The sequence below is a fragment of the Seriola lalandi genome, unplaced genomic scaffold, assembly GCF_002814215.2.
Source record: "Seriola lalandi dorsalis isolate HSWRI2012SDOR001 ecotype SW California unplaced genomic scaffold, Sedor1 jcf7180002054902, whole genome shotgun sequence".
NCBI lineage: Eukaryota > Metazoa > Chordata > Actinopteri > Carangiformes > Carangidae > Seriola > Seriola lalandi.
This window is the reverse complement of record NW_019525454.1, coordinates 452,425-472,505: the sequence shown is the minus strand read 5'-3', so window position 1 is coordinate 472,505 and position 20,081 is coordinate 452,425. Positions and strand designations below refer to the sequence as shown.

The 20,081-nt window shown below is 39.7% G+C and overlaps 1 protein-coding gene across 3 annotated transcripts in view; it reads right to left on the bottom strand.

Moving 5' to 3' along the window:
- The window catches only part of loxl3b (lysyl oxidase-like 3b), a 25,707-nt gene extending 5,871 nt beyond the window's left edge, over positions 1-19,836 (bottom strand). The window contains exons 1-10 of one of the 3 annotated variants that reach the window (XM_023430397.2): positions 19,595-19,836; positions 16,380-16,724; positions 14,778-14,941; positions 13,294-13,511; positions 10,139-10,204; positions 8,169-8,225; positions 7,342-7,549; positions 6,837-7,017; positions 2,667-2,821; positions 596-751 (exon numbers count right to left, since the gene is read on the bottom strand). In XM_023430397.2, the coding sequence (XP_023286165.1) occupies positions 596-751; positions 2,667-2,821; positions 6,837-7,017; positions 7,342-7,549; positions 8,169-8,225; positions 10,139-10,204; positions 13,294-13,511; positions 14,778-14,941; positions 16,380-16,716 (1,542 nt within the window). In that variant the 5' untranslated portion in view covers positions 16,717-16,724; positions 19,595-19,836. Of the gene's footprint in view, positions 1-595; positions 752-1,790; positions 1,962-2,666; positions 2,822-6,836; positions 7,018-7,341; positions 7,550-8,168; positions 8,226-10,138; positions 10,205-13,293; positions 13,512-14,777; positions 14,942-16,379; positions 16,725-19,594 lie in introns of all 3 variants that reach the window. The other 2 variants (XM_023430396.2, XM_023430399.2) reach the window with 2 other exon arrangements.
- Between the last annotated feature and the right edge of the window lie 245 nt (positions 19,837-20,081).

The following is a 20,081-nucleotide window of genomic DNA, read 5'->3' as shown; positions in this document are numbered from 1 at the left end:
TGTTTGGATTAGCAAAGTCCTGTTTTGTTTGTTATTAACAAATATTTATATATATTTATTTTGAAATATCCATTTCATACCAATCATACCGTTTTATACCTTGTCTTTAATTCTCTCAAAATCTATTTTATTGGTTTGTTTTCATTTTCAAAAGGCAGACATTTCAATCATCCAGTTTATTTAAGGCAGCTCTTACAGCCATGTACCTCAATATTTATATTAAGACACTCTGATAAGTCTCTGTTTGCTCAGTCTCTACAGAAAAACATTCTGTTTCTAAGTTTCCTTTGACCGGGATTATTTATAGTTGCACATTAAATCCATAATATTATTAAAACTACCTTTATTTCTTACTTAAAATCCAGTTGCTCCACTAACTAATAATTATTTTGTAAGAATAAGTTAATGTAATGACAAGATTTTTATCTCTCTGTTTCTGAGTTGTTTTTGTGTGCGTGCACCACCCAATACAAATACAATGACTTGTCTTAAAACTACACGATGCATCTGAGGAGGTTTAACCTGTAAACAATAAACGTGTTCAGCATGTCATTGTGGAATAAATCTCTTCATTTAACTCTTCGGTCCTACTTACAGTGATGGCATGCAAGGAGTAGCCGAGCCCTAGCTGTCTGCAAACCACCATGGCTTCCTTTGTGGTCCAGCCTGTGCTGCACACTGTGCCCCACTTGGAGCCAACCTGAACCTCCACCCGGCCCTCATAATTGCTCCGGCCGCCCACTATCCGGATCTGCAGAAAGGTCCTGCGGGGAGTCAGTGAGGGGACACACTTCCTGTCCTGTCTCTCAACTGTCTGCGCTACAACTGCCGGGGCTCACACACAGTGGAAAATGTGTCGTAGAAGCAGCAGTTTGGTTAGACTTTTCTAGGCGAGGAGAATGTTAACATGGCTTCCACATGAGGTCACCACTTTGGCTTTGGTGGTGAGTGGTTTTGAGTTTGATTAGAAACTTCATGTGTGGCTGCTCTGCCCACATGGAACAAACCAAATTACTGCCTGGTTCTTCCATGCAGGAAAAGAAGCATCTACTCCATATGGAAATAATAATATACTGCCATACTTTAGTGCGTGCATGTTCAAGTATATTCCACAATTACATACACCAAGAATATGAATGTAAAGTGAACATTAGTACAACCTGCACATATTAATAAATATGTGACAAATGGAAATATATTTGAACATATATGCACAGAATATGTAAAAATAACTACACACACAGTGGCCACTTTACACACACACACACACACACACACACACACACACACTCACCAAGACAGAGTGACAGAGTCTCAGTGATGATTTGAAATAATAACAATCATCAGGTTCCAAGTATAAAACCTTCACATGACCTGTCCAACACTAAAGCAGCAGATTCACCTGGTTTTATTACAAGGTAAACAAAAGAAACACTTTCTTATCATCAAATTTTCCTTTAATTCATTATTATTTTAAACGCTTTCCTCTAATGAAACAATCTAGGAAGGAAAATTCACTCTTTGGTTGAACTCATGTTGAGTAGACCTGTCATGGCTGCATCAGAATCAAGTAAAATGAAACCTGAAAATATTTTAAATAAGTTGATTTGAATTAAAACATTAATTTTAATAAACTAAGATTCTTCTGAGATTTTTATAGCACACACAAACAACTGGCCACTGAGTGTTTATGACAGTATATCATATTTGCATATGTCAAATATCCCAAAAGACAACCTGCTGGTGAACGCAGCTGCAGGAAGTTGCCCTGGTTGGTGTTAATAACCTACTTGCAGGCCCTGGTTAGCGTAGCCCAAGCCCAGCTGCCTGCAGGCCACCATGGCCTCCGTGGTGCTCCAGTTCTCTCCGCAGATCAGACCCCAGCTCTCCGTCCCGTTAGAGTCTGAACCCAGGACCTCCAAGCGGCCCTCGTAACGGGTCCGTCCCCCTGTGAGTCGGATCTGTGCGGGGCCGAGGAGTTAGGAACCACAAGGCAGAGCGTAGACACACAAGGCTGGATAAAAACTCAAAAATCGCACGGGTGACATCAAGCCATAAGCTATAGAAATTTAGTTTAAACATCTGCGACTTGATTGATTTGATGAAAGTATGTTTTTTTGAGTTTTTATCCTACTTAGCCCGGTGTGTGTATTTACAGGAGACATGGAGTATAATCTGGTAAAATACAAACTGTACAACCAGAAATACTCTGTGTTAAAGTGAATATCACTGTTGTCAGAAAAACGTATGAGCAAAATTGCTGTTTTCAGAACAATAAAAGAACTCTAACATGTTTTTCAAACAATTAAATCTAGTTTGACATCACAGTTTTTTATGACAGCAGTGAATTTATATTATTTCAGTGAGTGAAAATGTGAGATTTCTATGAATATTAGCTCTAAATCTCACACGTTAGAACAAAGACAGTTAGATCAGCAAAGAACTAAATTAATAGACAATAAAAACAGTATAAAACGAGGCGTTATTCAAGTTCTTTCCTATGCGACATTAATCAAAGCAGAAGGAAGCAAAAGGAAATATGATGCAGTTAACTTAGTCAGACCAACTTTCTCAAGTAATCTAAATAATTTCAACGATTCAAACAACTTTCTGACATTTGAACATCGCAGTTTTAAGATGAAACATTAAGGAGGTTCAGCTCTGACCGTGTTCTCCAGGCCCATGTAGGGTATGTTGCAGCGGACGGCGGCGTCCTCCACGTGCTGACAGTCCTCTGATGAGATGTTTTTAAAGGGGCAGTTCCAGATGGATTTCTCCTGACCGAGACACTTCACCTCGTTCATGTAGATCGGACCCATTCCTGAACAGACGGGATTAAACACAGACAACAGAAGAGCTACAGGTTAGACAAAGCACCCAGAACTCAGATTTTATTTTTTATCTTTCATCTGGCAAACTTTTTTTTTTCCACTTATATTTTCCAACCTCTTGAACAAACAATTCATTTACAGTTTCTGAAAAAAAAGTTAATTCTAGTTAATATGAAGAAAACCCAGAATGTACCCATAGCAGATGACGAGCCAGGTCTCAAATATTTTTAAATGCAACGAAGCATTATATACAAATCAGTTTTAATGAGGTACAGGGTATTTGGAAGTTGCAGCATTTAATGAGCCTTGACCCGTTTAATAAGGCGCTCGGATCAGATTAGACCAATCCAGGTCAGGTCACGACTGTTTTTTTGACCCTTTTGGATCAAAACTCCAGTTTCAAGAACCAGACTGTGTGAGAAAATCTGGGCCGAGAAAAATGAATATCTCAAACATCCTCCCCGACCAGAAACAGTGACGTCTTTTTCCCTGTTATTTTTCTGTTGATGGAGTGTATCTCTTCTTTGTTATTTTCCCCAAGGCAGCTCATCATGTTCTACAATTTTGCGGAAGCAGAATGATGTACGGTGGATATAAAAAGTCTCAACACCCCTGTTAAAATGCCAGGTCTTTGTGAAGTAAAACAATGAGACCAAGATGGATGATTTCAGAACTTTTTCCACCTTTAAATGTGACCTATAACCTGTACAATTGAATTGAAAAACAAATCTTTTAGGAGGGAAAAATAAGAATAAAAAACTAAAATAATGGGGTTACATTACTTTTATATCCACTGTACATGAAAAAGCTTTAATGAGCTGAAACAGTCTTCCAAATGATTGAGATTAATATGAAAACACAACACAGAGGAACATCCGGAAGCCCAGAACAAACAGTATGTTGGAGTTAAGAAGGTCACATTTTCCAGAATATACATACAGTAACTCTTCAAACTAACACCCAGCTCACTCTTTAACCTGAGGCGTGTTTGCTGAGCATGCATGCTCTCCGTCAGCGACACCCCGCTTTACATTCACTCTGTAAACTGTCGCTCCATCGCTACAGGTCATATAGCACCATGAGGTGACTGTGTTATGAAATTCCTATGAAAGGAATTCCTTCAGCGGCGCTCGCTTCCGACTTCAGTGACGTTCAGGAATGTTTCCTGGACCGACTCAGCCAGGTGGCGGTCGGACATCCATCCGAGCACAGAGCTGGTCTGCTGCTGCCTCAAAGAGATGACTCTCCTCAGCCAACTTCCTCTGTGGTGGAAATCATAACGCACGCACGCACACACACGCACACACACACACACACACACGCACACACACACACACACACACACACACACAGACCCACCCAGCTGCCCTTCAAAAGACTGCCTGTTTCTGCAGTGGTGGAATCTGAGGACAGTTAATCCAAACACTACACACACCTCCATGTTCCTGAGGGCAACACTAATGAGGAACACAAACACAGAGATAAACTCTTTTATAATAATATTATTTTGTTTGGACAGAGAATAATTATTCAAAGCAATGTTTCATTTCCAGTCACATTCCTCAGGCACACTCCACTACATATCGTATTGATGAGACACAGGTGTGGTTCCAATCAACCTGGAAGCACTCATTGTTAGACCATCACAAATTATTGCCTGTTTTTACAGTGCAGGTGGATTGATCTTCTCATCTAACTCTCATTTATTTGATATATTTCCTGATATGTCAAACTATGTGTGTTAGAGATCAGTCAAACTTTAAAACTAATCAGATATTCAAAGGAAAATAGAAAAACAGATTTACTTGTGTGTTTTTTCAGTTTGTTTACTGACTTAAAAGAAAAAGAGACTAAATGTAAACTGTACAAATTTGAGTCTGTTCTTTCAATTAAACTAAAATATTTACATTATCATCCATCGATTTTTTTTGTGATTAATTTCCAGCTGATACAAACTGTCATTCAAAATGGTTCATTATTTCCCTTCAGGTAAAAACATCTTCAATCAATGATTCCTTTAGTTTATCTTCATAAATTGGGGCTTATATTTTCACTTCCTGGGGAATTTATTGCTTTATATGTACAGTATTTTGTAAATGCAAGAGGATCTCTGTGGTGTCCTAAAGTAGAAGGAACCCTGATAAATGTGTCCAGGGTGTCTCCTCTTCTGCTTACTGATTCAGCACTAAAATAAAATCAGTGCCGTTACAAACAGCTGTCTGAAATTTAAAAGCCAGGGACCAGTTGCACAAAGCACCTTAAGCTTTCTACTTACGGTTTAATTTCTCCTTAGCTGAGGGAGTTACTTAAGGTTGTAGCACAGAATATCTTAAAGGGTTTCCTGATCGTGGAAAACTTTTGTTGGGATGTTCATCCTCTTCATAAACTCGGCCACGTTGCAGTTAAAATACAATCAGAGGAACCCAAGGGTTTTTTCCTTAGTTTGGTCACTAAGGTCTTTAAATGACTTTAAGTGATTCCTTATGGATAAGACCAAGACAAGGAGAAAACCTTAAATATTTAGGGTGTTTTGTTTTGAAACCATATCTCAGACTTTAAGGAAAATCTTTTAATACAGGCATAATTAATTCACAAGGAGACATGCTCTCTTTCTCACGTACTCACTCATACACAAACTACTTCATTCAGCTTAAGGTTTCATTTCTAAGCATCCTCTCACCAACAGAAATGAATCTGCTGAGTGTGTCTGTGTTGGTGAAAGAACAAGCGACGACGAGAACTGATGAGTTTTGTTCAAACTGAAAATATGGAAAAAAAACTTAAAATATATATAAAAATATATGGAAACTTTTCTGATAAATCATTGTTGAGGAATTAAACTCGTCATTCGGTTTTTAAACAGTTTGGTTTGCAGTCTCACAGTCTTACAGTCTTACAGTTACAGGACACAAAAAGTGATTTTTGTCTGGAAACTGATTTACTGCTGCTCACGTGGAGGCCAAGTGGCTCAGACACAAGCTGGACTTGTGAAATCGCCTCATTTTCACATGAAATGGTCCGTGGCCGAGCTGGAATAACACAGACGGCTTTCTGTTCTTAACAAATGCCTGACACACACTAAGGAATCAGAAATACTCATAGCAAAGAGAATTTAATGAATAAAGAACTATATTAATGTCAGGATTGTAGTGAAAAAGACAATCTGTTTACGGCGGTCGGTGTCATATGGTGTTTATGGAAAATCTTTGTTTGTTTCTTATCTTTCTTCACTCCCAGCATTCCTTCACTTATTAAAATAACCTCCAAATGAGGAATCCCCGCAGGAATGTGGACCTGTAGAGAGCAGATCATCTGTTCTCTGAGGTGAAGAGATGACCTGAGAGATAAGACAAGTGGACAGGTGATGACTGAAATCCTCTCTGAGGACAGTTATAAAGACGTCCTGTCTCAGGTGACGAGTTCAGAGGGATTTAAAAAGCACAGAACTGACCAGGCTAAGATCAACAACATTATCACAAAGTCAACACTGGTACAAGTGTGGCAAATTTTAAAAACTTTACTTTTGACATGTTCAGTCGTGTATTTTTTACTTGTATTGAAGTATATAGAGTCTGATTCGAACTTACCTCACTTTTACTTCTGCAAACATTTGTAAAGATGCAGAAATAAAGTCATTGGTTGAGTTAAACCTCTGAATTTCTTGAGAAAGTTTGCTAAACTGGACAATACGATTTCAGGGTGATTTCACTTCGCAAACGGCCAAATCACACCTGGGTTGAATATTCCAAAGATTTTTTGGCCTCCTCTCAAACAGTGGGTTGACTACTTCCTTTCTTCGACTGGACTTCTGTCTAAAGTTACAAAGCTGGAAAAAAGATTATCAACCTTTAATCAATTCTGTCTATTACGATGGCCTTTAATTACATATTTTTTTAAATCTATTATTGTTTTTTTTATCATTATAATTATCAACATTTTCAACTTCTGTTTGGACTGCCACACACCAATACATTTTCTCACTTTTCAGAGGGTTTTATTTCTGACCTTGTCCCATGCGGGCTCCGGTGAGAGCCTCCTTGGCGCTGCCGAAGCCGAGCTCCCTGCAGACGACGCTGGCTGACTGCAGGTTCCAGCGATCGTCGCACACCGTTCCCCACTCGTTGTCTTTCAACACCTCCACGCGGCCCTCGCCCAGCCTGGCACCACCCTTCAGCCTCACGTTACTCTAGACAACAGACACATAAAACAATATTTTAATCTACATGTAGCAGGTTGTCTGAGCTGCCTATCAGACTGCTTACTATAAGTTTTAATAACTGTGTCCAGAAGGAAATGTATAATCATTCCTAAAAATGACAAAACATTTCACTTAGATTTTACGTTAGAAAACAGAAAATAGTCCATTATCAGACACTAAAATGTCACTCAAGGTCCACTAGCTTTTTCTGGAGCTTTCAATCACATTTCACTGTCTATCATGTGGACAAAGCTCCATACTGAAATCACAAGATATAAACTGGTATCCCCATGTGTCCAAAAACTACTTTACCGAGGTCTTCAGTTTCTTTTTCATGCCGCTGTTTTGCATGAACAGCGGCCCGGGCATGCAGCTGACCACGGCTGCCATGCCGCCCTCGCAGGTCGATGTGGCGTTGGGCTTGTTGAACTCCAGGGGGCAGGCTGCCAGGTGGATCTCTGTGCCTGTGCACGCCACAGAGTGGATGTGGAAGTGGTTCTTCTGACGCTCCAAATACAACCTGGAGGGAGCAGAGACAGAGGCAAGAACGAGGACTGTGATAACTTCAAGACTGAATGAATTAGTTGTGTTTACAGTACAGTGAAAAATAAAGGCCTGACAATGTGCTTACAATTAACTCATAAAAAATATTCAATTGAATAACCACACAAATGAATGAATGAGCACAAAGCTACACAATAATAAAATAAATAAACAGTTTGGTTCAGTACGTTGAGTCAGGTTCATTGTCTGACAGTAAATTATAAAAACATGTTGGACAAAAGGAAAACTTCACCAGAGACCACAAGTAAATCTGTGTCCAGTAAAACAAGATATTACTTTAATTTTGTTGTTGTTTCGCTTTCTTGTTGATCGTTAGATGAAAATCTCAATATGACTCATGTTTGTACGGTAAATATGAAGCTGTAGCCAGCAGCCGTTTGGCTTAGTTTAGCATAAAGACTGGAAACATTTAGGGTGACTCTAAACATACCAAACACAGATTCTTTTTTTTTGCTAATCCTGAATTTCTCATCAGTTTAAATGTCAGTTGTTTATGAGGTTTGTGGAAGCAGCATGTGTGTGGGTCTCTTCAGACAGCTTGAATTTACCCACTGAAGTGTTTATCCTCAGATTACCTTTTGCCAGGGCTGCTCTGTTTAGACTTAGAGTTAGCTTTAGCTTTGGGTGTCTGCCTGCAAAGTAAACACGGGTTAGACTGCACAGTTAGGAGAAAATAATGAGATGACAAAGTGCAAAATCAGAGTAACAAAAGGTGACATGGTGCACAGTTATGTTAAAGTCTAGTTACACGATTCGAAAGGATGTGGCACCTTCTACACGCTTGTTAAATACAGTTAGCTTCACAAGAAAAGGTGTTTATATTATGTTCAAGTCGCACAAGGAACAGATTTGTTGAAAGTGACACATCCTTCTTAAATGCAGGTGAAAGAAAAACACAAATGTGAATTTAAACTTTGACATTCATTGATTCTTTTCATACATTTCATTAGCACAGGCTCACATACATAGCATGGCCAAAAGTCTGTGGACACAATTTTCTACTCTTTTCTGTACTTTTGGTTTGTAGCTTTTAGTCGTACTTTGGGAAAGGAACCTTAGTTCCAGTTAAGGGATTATAATACTATACAATGATATTTTAAACAAAAGCTTTCAACTTGACAGCACCTGTGTGCACAAAGTCTGATTCATAAAAACATGGTTTTCCTAGATTGGTGTGGAAGAACTTTTGTGGCCTGCGCAAGAACTGGAAGAGGAAGTGTGGTGTCCATAAACCTTTGGCCATGTAGTGCATGATCATTATTAACATGTTAGTAGAGACGATGCTATTGTGATTGTAGTTTTTCGATTAAGACAATGTGAACCTCCAGTTACCACATTGGTTTTGTTGGATGTATGGCACTGCTTTTTGATTGGATGGCATGTAAATAAACCACAGAGGTAGGTGTAATAATCAAAGCATGACGTTACACTGTACAGTCCGTGTTGGTGGGTTCTTCAACTTTCTCAGTGCAAAGCCAAAAGAAGAACTGAATTTCCATTAATTTATTAATTCTTTTGTTTCACCCTGTAACAAAACCTCAAACATTTTGTTACTCAAGTCAATTAGAATTTGTTAATTGTTTTAGTAGAGCTGCTGGACACCTGAATTTCCTCTAGGGATGGATAAATAAGTAAATAAATAAAAGAAAGAAAGAAAGAAAGAGTCAGGGTCTTTTTACCACAGTCATCTATTCTGCGAAGTAATCTTAGAAAAAATAAATAAATAAATCTTAGATTAGATAAAACAGGAAATCTAAGAAACTGTTTTTTCACTGTAATAATTTGTTTTTATTTACTTTGGTGTGTAATTTTCCAAACTAAGGAACTACACAGTGAAACATAATAAAACTAAAATGTGTAATGTATGTGGCAAGCTCCACCCAGCTGGCACTCTTTGCCGGCTAAAACAAACGCTGTGAAGACTGAGACCGATGACTGTTTCAGTTGAAGAACCCAGGATGAAGTTACTCTCCACCTCCAAAAAGCATGCCATACTGGAGAATGGGATTTTCAGATGTTGCATTACATTTAAAAGGACTAATCTGTGAAAAGATTAAGCCTCAGTCACTGACATGGCACAGATTGACAACATCTGTCCCATTAAAAAACGGGCCTCAAAAAAGGATTTAATGGCAATAAACACCCAATTAAGTTTGTTTATTTTTAGGGAAAAGAGAAAGTTGACAAAAAAATTAAAAAAAATATCATACCGTATTTTGTAACGTATTAATTAATTAAAGCTAAGAAATAGTACAATCTGTGCCATGTCAGTAGAAATGTGAAACACAACAACAAAAATAAACAGAAAACAACCCTCAACTCAAGACAACCTCCAGTTATAGCAGGATCAAATTTAAAAAATATACAACCCATTCACATGCTGCACATCATAATAATATGATATTAGAGGGAGGGGAAGTGGTCAGCTATCTAGAAACAGGAGCTAAATGGTTATTGTCTACTCCCAACAGGAAACCCACTGTCAGAAGTACAGTAAACAGAGTGCGGACGGAGGTGGACGGTGGGTTTTCCCGTGACTGTGTACCTTCCACCGGCTGAAACATTAACCTTTGGCCTGGAGACCTTCTCAGCTGCTCGCTTTTTCAGATGTCTGCAACAGTGAGACAGCCAAATTCCATCACATACAGGAGTGAGACCACATGCAAACACACACACACACTCACTGTCTCTGGGCTGCACACACACATTTCTTTAGGGTGAAGCAGTGGAGGGTCAGTGGTGAATAACATGTCTGACATTCCACAGGTTTCCAGTATCTTATGTTACAGAGGAGGATGATCACAATTACAGAGGTATTCCAAGTATTCAGAATTCAACAGTCTCATTCAGCAGCACCAGTGTAACACCTCATAGTTCATTTATAAATTCCTATTTTTAATGCCTATTATAATAAGAAATAAGGGGAATCAAAACTTTATATTTCTATTTAGTGCTGATTAAGCTTTTTTTTAACCTTAAGTCTTCATTTAGCTTGTTCAGTGCTTTAAATGCATCATTAACTCAAACTGATAATAGGCGAAGTAAAACCCCAAAATATTCACTTTTGAGGAACTAAAAAAACAATCTGATACATGAAAAGCCTGATGTTTATCAGTTAACGACAATGATATGAGTTTTTCTTCATCCTTATTATAGTATTTCCACATAAGAATTCTGAAATGTGGGATTTAACATAAATTTGAAATAGTCTGATTAGGTGTTCACACCAGGAGAAACACAGAATATTAAATATATACATCACTCCTTCAGACTGTTTTACAATCTAATAAAACACTACAATATAAATGTAACATTTATAAATTAAAACTATAAACTATGTGCGGTATGTAGAATGAATCGTGCACAGTGTAGACATAAGGGCAGTCTGGGCTTAGCAAACGTAAAGACAAGTTAATTACTGTATCACTTTTTTACAATATGATGAGTGGTTCCAATTAAACACATAAAAGCCATAAAGGATAAGAACAGCATTACAAAAAAGTCTGACAAAAAAAAAAAAAAAACTGCCTGAAATAACAGCTGGTGAAAAATGATTCATCGTTCTGGGTTTCAGTGGAAAGTTTAAGTGTCCTCAGATAGTTTCAGATGCTCTTCCACCCCGACAGACATAATGGAAAATGGTCAAATTTGAGGACAACAGCTAATGTCACAAAATCAGCAACTGACTGTTTATACGTATCTGCCTTCAAAACACATTAATGACCAAACTGTTTCGAGTAGGTACTTTTCAAGAACTGATGACCTAGGACGGATGGACGGACAGCACAGAACAATATGACTGTTGCTGGATGCATGTTGGCTTCACTCCAGTCGTTGTACTCTGTCTATTATGTGACCAACCAACCCCTCTCAGCCCTCACACACGCCTGAGAGAAAACACACGTTTCCCCTCGGACTACTGTGAACCATCTGCAGGGGATGAATAAAACGCCTCCGACTGGAGCGCAGCCAGGAATGCGTACTGAAGAACACACCGGAGGAGAGACAGTCCACTAAAGAAGTCATTGTCCTCAAATACATTTTTGTGGCTAGAGCTAATGATTATTTACTAGCAAATTAACTGATTTGTTGATCGACAGGTAAATACTAAAACTTTCCTGGTTCCAGCTTCTCAGTTGTTGACGATTTGCTGCTTTTCTCTTTGCTGAATACCTTTGGGGTTTCCACTGTTGGTCCGACAAAACAACCTTGGGCTTTAATAAACTGTGGTGGGCATTTTGCACAATTTTCTGGCATTTAATAGGCCGAATGATTCATTGATTGATCAAGAAAAGAATGAAAAATGCACATCACGAGAACTGAAAACCGTGAGATAATTGTCTCACCTTTACCTGTTTTTTCAACTTTGATTTGATTTGAGTGCAAATATCTTGTATTTTTTTCCGAACTATCACACTGGGTCAAACCCTGCAGTGGTTAAAACAGTCTTGACAGAACCACACACTGGTTTGTACTTTTCCATCTCTGCAGGCAGTTCATTATCACTCTTCGACTTCCTCTGCAAAGTAATGAACAGAGGCTGAGAACATGAAGTATGTGACCTGACCTGGACACATTTCAAACAAAAACACGGCTGTTCTGTGTATCCAAAAGGAAAACAAAAACATCCTCGGAAGGAAGAAATAAGAAAACAGAACAATAAGAGGCTTGTCCAAAAACAGCTTCATGCATGCTTTGTTGTAGAACTGTGGTTCTGACTGACAGCAGAGAAAGTTACACACTGACAGTCACGATTATGATTATATCCACTGTAAACAGCGGTCCTATAATGTCCACTCTTTACCAAACAATAGACTAAGGTGCTGCTTGTGGTTTGGTCAGAGTGTTGCCACTTTGCTTTACAGACTAAAACCACAGGAATGTCAAACAGGCTGCAGCCAACATCTCATCCTGAGTGAACGAGTAAATTACAGCCACTTTGCTGAGTGGCTTAATTCGCATTGTTGGCACAGGGGGGGAAAAAAGTCTACACCTTTAAAACCTGCAAACATCAAAAATAAGGGTCTTGCACATTCCAGTTGAACATCCTAAAGTTTAGGAATTTCCATCACATTTCTCATTTTTATCAGTTTAAGGAAATAGTTTGAGATTTTGGAATAAACACTTTGATCCACAATTGAACCACTCTCATGTCAGTGTGCAGTAATCATGAAACTACAGCCAGCAGCTGCTTAGCTTAGCTATGAGAGTGGTAGTGATCATCTCATCTAACTTTCAAAATCGAAAAAATCTGTGTTAAGTGTATTTCACTTTAATGTCAGAACTATTCCTTTAACTACAGGTGGATAACTCTGTATTTCCCCTCCTAGGTGTCGGGATCCATCTCACAACTCATCTCACAAGTCGACATTTCTTCATTTCATGGGGTCAAAAGACAAAAATGTTGGGGACCACTGATTTACAGTGCAGATTAAGGAAGTGACAGTTTTTAAATTACCTCCTATGAAGTTGAACAATAAAACACAAAGTAAAGCTTCAATAGGGAAGATGTGGAGTGTATCACCACTAAACAATAGAATATATATTTATTGTTTTCATTATTCATTATCATTTTGGTGTTGGTATGCACTGACCAATATATGAAATACAAGCTGGCTGTTAATTGCTGACAACTTACATCACTTTATTCTCACATGAAGCTTTCACCTCATGATGCCCACACCAACCCCATTCACTTACTTGTAGAAGTTCTTGTTGACTTTCCTCTCATGTGGGAATCCCAGCATGCCACAGACCACGCGAGTGTTTTTGATCGTCCATCCCACATCGCAGATCTGAACCCAGCCTTCTTTAAATTTCACCTCCACAACACCCTCTGTGACGGGCAGCTTCTTTTTTGCCGTGACGACCACGGGCCGGAGTCGCACCTCCTCTACTTTGTTCTCATCCACGTGGGCCTTTTGGGAGAGAAAAATTTGTGATTATCAGCTTTTGTTTGCAGAAAATCGTAGGAGTGATTTCTTTATATTCATACTGACATATCCATGTATAGAAACATACAGTATGTTCACATATGCATGTCTCTTTAAGACTTCTGAATGAGAGGAAGAGACTCCACAGTGAGTCATAGTCCTTATAGACTGTAATTTTAGGTCTAATCCTCTCACTTACAGCTCATAAGTGGTGAACGTGACTACCTCTGATTGCCAGTTTTGCAAAGACTCACTTCGGTTGTGGTTTATTTAGGTGGGGAAAAAAATGGCTGAAATAACAGATTGAAGACTGGACGCCACATTTGACTGAGGCTGAATCGCAGCAACAGGCAGAAAAAGGGAGAGTAGTTATGCATCTGAAAGTCCGCCCCCGCTTACTCTTACGAAACCTTTTTTCATAAGACCCTTCTATGTAACAGGGACACCTCATCAAATCATTCATTCATTCATTCATTCAGGCTGTTTCCAGTGCACTGTGGAGATGAGTCCCCAGTCTAACCTTGTTCACCTGGGACCAGTCAGTTATACAAATGAACATCAAAGAGGACAAACGGAAAATAATGACCAGCTGGAACCAGCTCAGCCAGCACCTCACCCAACTGTGCTTTCTTAGAGTGAGAGTGAAGATTTCCCTCAGGTTTAAATATTTATTTATCCAGGGAGGGTGTACTGAGCATGCCTGATCATTTATAGAAACACTCTGCTCACACACTCACACTCAAGTCAGTCATCATTCCCACCTGAGAGTACACGCATACGAACACTGTCTGAATAATTCTCCTTGAAGTGTTGGTCGTCAAATACCTCCAAGAAACCAATCAGATCATCCCAGTGATCAATCAACCTATGACCCTCAGGTCATAATCTCCTTCTGTCCAGAATCAGTGTAAGGATCTCATGCTGCTCTCTGTTATGGGAGGACTGTCAGAAAACTCTCCACTCCCTACATCACCTCAGGACAATGGACACTGGAGAAGCAACAGCTTTTAACAGGTTGAGACAGATGGTACAGAGCATAGTTGATCAGCACCATGTGTGTAGCAGCTACAGGTGGAGTTACACTGAAGCATTAAATGTTTTCCATGTGGGTTCAACCTTATAGAGTCTATAGGCTGTGGAGCAGTAGGGCAGTTAACACAAAAGCTTATGAGCTTTTAACTGCATCTTAATTAACTCTGAGCATCACTTTTACAACAACAAAATCACTTCAAATCTCTTGTGGTAACTTACATCAATAACATTTGAGTCGACAAAGCCAGGAATCCTCTCGTCTTTGCACACAACTCCAGCATCTTCATCGTGAGTGCAGTCACTGTTGCCCCAGCCGCGAGACTTGCAGAACTCAATGCTCTTCTCTCCTCCATTGCACAGCACATTGTCAAGCCAGATTTTCCCTGTGGAGGCAGCAAACTGTCAGTGCGACTCCCAGGACAGTTATCAGTCCAGGCCTGGAGAGGACACTTGGTTACTTGTTATACTGGTGCTCTGGGAACCAAAGGAAGCACAGCCAAAGATGAATACTCTTGTAAAAAGGTAGTATAATAGATTAAGATGTTCATAATTAATAAGAGCTTTTAAATTATTGTTAACTAACATGACGGTTTCTACATTGCAAGACATTCAGATCATCTTCTTTAATTTAAAAATTATTAAATGGTGTTTAAATCTGTCGAAGTTCATCCATATTCTTGTAAAGCTCTGTAAAGAATAGTCCTGATATAAATTGACGTAGCCTCCGTGACGTCACCCAAAGGTTACAAGAGCGGTTTTGAAGCTCAAAGTGGGCTACTCGGAGTCGCCATCTTGTCAGTGCCCGACCCAGCATAATTCCGGGCTAATTCAAAAATGGGCAAAAAAAAGGTGGAGCCGAGTATATGATGGTTTAATAACTGTGTCCGGCGTACACTTTAGTTAGCGTCGTTAGCAGTGTTGGACATCTGGGCGTCGTGCTTGAAGGCTAACACAAGGCTAATTCATTTGCGGGCGCTAGCTAACGAGCTAAGCTAACAAGCCAGTAATGGTTAAATTTCATCACCTCACCTCAAAAAAGCAGGAGCACAGACTTCCGCGCGTTCTGTTTGTCAATTAACCGCACAGCAAGGCAAATTATTCCTCCAATATTTCTATGGAAAATCCTTTCGAGGCACAAAGACGTTACATTCAGTGACCAATTAGTTGCAGTGACGCGGAGCAGACCGCTCGCGGGCTGTGACGACACCCACCTGTCAGTTAAAGCGGCCACGCCCTCAATAATCCATAACTATAAGCCTTTATAAAATATAAACGGGTGAGTTACATAAAAAAAACCCCCCCCCCCCCCCCCCCTTCACTTGTCATGAAGGAGGAAACTAAAACTATTTTTTCGTACCAGGCTGTAAACACGTTTATTTCTGCTGTAAAGTCTATGGGGATTTGAAGTCACTCTCTAGTGGCCATTTGAGGAACTGCAGTTTTTGGCACTTCCTTGTTGGCTTCTTTCTTTTTCAGCAAGTTTACAGTCATGCTAGCAGCTCTGTGAGAAGGTGCTAAATGCTATAGTCAATTTAACCATATGTTGATGTTCAGCAGCTAAAATATTCACCATCTTTTTTTTAGCGTGTTAGCATGGTAACTTATGCTAATCATTGTTTAGTTTTGGAGGTAGGTTTGGTCATAAACTAGAGTATCTAGCTATCGCAATTTAAGTAATTAGTAACTTATCTCACAGTATCTGAATACCCCTGATGTGTGTGAATATTCTCTGCCTTATGGTATAGTGTATGCATCATATGGCAGAGCTCACAGTGTATTAAACCAGAAACTGAACCTCAGGAAGTGGCTGTAGACTCTTACCTTGACCTTTGCCATATTTGGCGCTGTGTGTCCATCCTGTGGCTGACACAAAGCCCAGCTGGCGGCACAGCACATTGGCGTTAGATATTGAGAAGTCGTCGTCACAGATGGTTCCCCACTCCCCCTTGTAAAAAAGCTCTACCCGACCCTCGTTGTGTTTTCGAGGGTATCCGGTCAGTCTGACCTTTAGCCGCTCTCCCAGGGACTGGGGGGACGGGGATGGTGTGGGCGTCGCCGAGGCTGCATTTGATGGTGTGGTCTGGGTTAAACAGCAAGGTAACCACAACCCAAACAGGAGGCTGAATGCTAACTGTACTCCACGTCTCGACTTCTCCATTACTTCAGCTGCAAGTGAAGAAAAGGGAAAAGACAATGTCAGGTCTAAGAACACATTTTGTGAAATGTGTATAATCAGTTAAGGAGATGAGCGACAAACTATTTTACTATTATACACAATACACAAAGGATTCCCGTATTTCCACCTCAATGCATTTTAGAAATAGCTGTAGCTAAAACAAAGAGGGCCTACACAGAGGTGCTGAAAAATTTCTCAGCATATGGAAATAGGATTGATGTAAGAGTGTAGAGCTGCTCCAGCAGTTTGATTCAAACCATCTGGTCAGTGTTTACTTGAGTCTGACGCTGGGGAAGAATAACAGGGAACATTTAAAAACGTGAAGGCCTCAATGACCAGGCAGTCAGGCCAATTGCAATGTTTATATTTATGTGTTTGTCCCGTCTTACAGTCCAGTGTTTTATTGAGCAGACAGCACTTTTTTCCTCTGGGTTAATTTTCATTCATATTTTTTTTTTTTGATACAACAAACCACCTTTTTCCTAAAAGATGTTAACTCTACTCTCTTTAACCTTCCTGTAAAGCTGCTGAATGCTAACATAGGCCTGCTATTGATAACCTTACAGCTACACTCCTTCTTAGCTTTTAGCAGAGACACAAATACAGTAGTGTGATGTGTTTGTACAGGAACCACAAACTTAAAGGTACCCTTTCCAAAACATGTCTGAGACTGACTGCGTCGTCTGAGTCCGGTTTCACGGTGTGTGGATGGCCCCACACCGTCACACTAAGCTGTAGTCGGGGCCGGGGGGGGGGGGGGGGGGGGTTTAAAGGCAGAGCAAGTCTGAACTGAAGCTACTGTTTTACTTCTTAAACCTTAAAGATCATATTCTCCCATATTGATGCTAGAGCTCAAGGACAAACAGCGTGAGAAATAAACAAAGTGCATGAAAACTCTTGACTCAAACTCATCTTAAAGGATTACACCAACAATATACTTGGCTGTTTCTTTTTCAGCAGTTACAGAGGAAGAAGTTTGTTATGATATAGGCAGTGAGAGCGACTCTTAAATAGACAAAGGACATAAACATAGCTACAAGACGTTTTAAAGGAGAGGAGAAAATGTGTAATCATAAATCACAGTTTACAGATGGACTTCCTGCTGCAACTTTCACCCACTGTAATCACCCTGCTTTTGCATACACACAGTTTTCCTGTGCAAAGTTTGATTATTACCAACCTTTATAATAAAATAAAGTGGCTTAGATCACCTGGCTAAACTGTTTACAACCTGTCTGATCATCTGAGCTCTTGTGTGTGATGCCATGTTGAATTTTACTGCAGCAAAGACTCCGTGTTTCCAGATGCAGTATAAAGGCCAAAACTACACGTTAACTGGAATAATCCTGTTGGGAAGACATGAAATATAACAGAGTATTTCAGTATTTATTTTGGATTTTGTAGCTCCTCCATCACATCAGGTGACACAGACTCACCTGTATCTGATTTTAATAAAAGGTCAGCACTTATAGTCAAACCAAGCTCTCTCTCACACACACACACACACACACACACACACACACACACACACACACTGAACTGTTTCTCTTCCTCTCTCACCCCTCACCCTATAGCAGGGACTCCCCATACCAAAGGCTCAAAAGAACCAGCTCTGGATCAACGCAGCTCTTTTGCTTTAAAATACAAAACAGATTAAACACTTTGGTCATCACAAAGTCTGATCCTGAGACAAACACACAAACACACACTCAGTGTTTTTACTAATCACTACCAGAGGTCTGAAATAAACTAGTAGTGAAAAGCTCCCTGGGCTACAGGGAAGAGATTTTCCCTCCTTGTTGCAGCACATTGTCGACCTCACAGGAACTTTGTGAAACAGTCAGAGGTTAAAACTTCAGTGAGATCAGGAAAAGAGGAAACTGACGTTGCTCGACATGAAAACACAAAGTGGTTGGATTCATTTTGAAAAGGTATTTATTAAATTATAATCTATTAATAAGAACAACCTTTGGGCGGCCATGTTGTCTCTTTGGCTGATGTTTATCCTCCTCCATCATCCTCTTTATCTCTTTAACCCATCAGGAACACTCACACCGATGGACCTTGTGGCCACTTACCTGCTGGAAAACAGCTGCACAGCATCTGGACCAAAATCCATTCATGAACATTTATAATTGCAGTTTTGATGGTTTATTATAAACTGATAACTCATTAACACAAAGAAGAAAGGATAAGCTTAAATAATTAGCCAATTGACAGAAAAGTAATTATTTTGATAATCGAATGTGGTTTTTTTTAATAACTTTTTTGAACATTTTATAGACAAATGGTTAATTGAAATTATTGGTAGATTCATCAATAATGTGAATAATTGTTATTTTCAGTCCTAAACACCATCAAAGGGATTTTCACAAGCTGACAACCCAAACATTCCTCTTATTCCTGATCGATTTAAACGGTAATAAATAGCACATTATTCATTCATAAATACAGTTTACACTTTATTGATCCTTTATGAAGGGCGCCTGATTAGAAAGTAGCAGCAGTTAAACAGATCTCACTAGGTGGTTCTTCAGACTCTTATTTGGCTTTCCTGTTTCAACATTCCTCACATTTTTTTAATCCTGTGCATCCTAAAAACTGGTCAGGGAGACAGTCTGAATATCATGGGTTTATTAGATGGAGCTGTATTTAGTGTGAAGCCACTTTATAGCACAATTCAGTCTCATACAGTTGTACTGAGATACAATAGATGTGTCTTTTAAACAGCCAGAGTAGGATTTGAGTGTTAAATGCAGCTTCTAACAAACTAATGAGATTTAACCAACCTTGTGTAAAACTCTTGAAACTGACTCAACTCTTTATTCTGGTCAAATTAATAACAAATAATCAGCTTTACCTTATATTGCCAGTGTGAGGAGGTTATAACGGTTCCAGTGGAGAGAGGGGAGCTGATCCACACGTTCACAGACTGAACCCCTTCCCACGAAACAGGAAGATGAATAAAAATATCCCGGGACTTGTGCTAATGCATCTCCTCGATCAAACACGGGTCCAATTTGCGGGGCAGAGGTTCACCTCCAGCGGCCAATTACTCCTCTCTGCGTTATTGTCTGTAAATTGCCAGCTGTACAGCCCTGACTGAGGAGGAGGAGGAGGAGGAGGAGGAGGAGGAGGAGGAGGAGGCGGGAGTGGGCTGGATTTATTCCCTGGAAAGACACTAACTCTTTCATGCATGGTTCTGTAACAGGCTGTCTCTCCCTCTTGCATAAGGCCGAAAAAACGTGAATTTCACGTATTTCGGACGCAGCCTACGTGCGTGTGGAGGCGCTCAACGTGTCCAGCAGAAGATTTCCAACCAGTGATACTGAGACCCATCAGAGTCT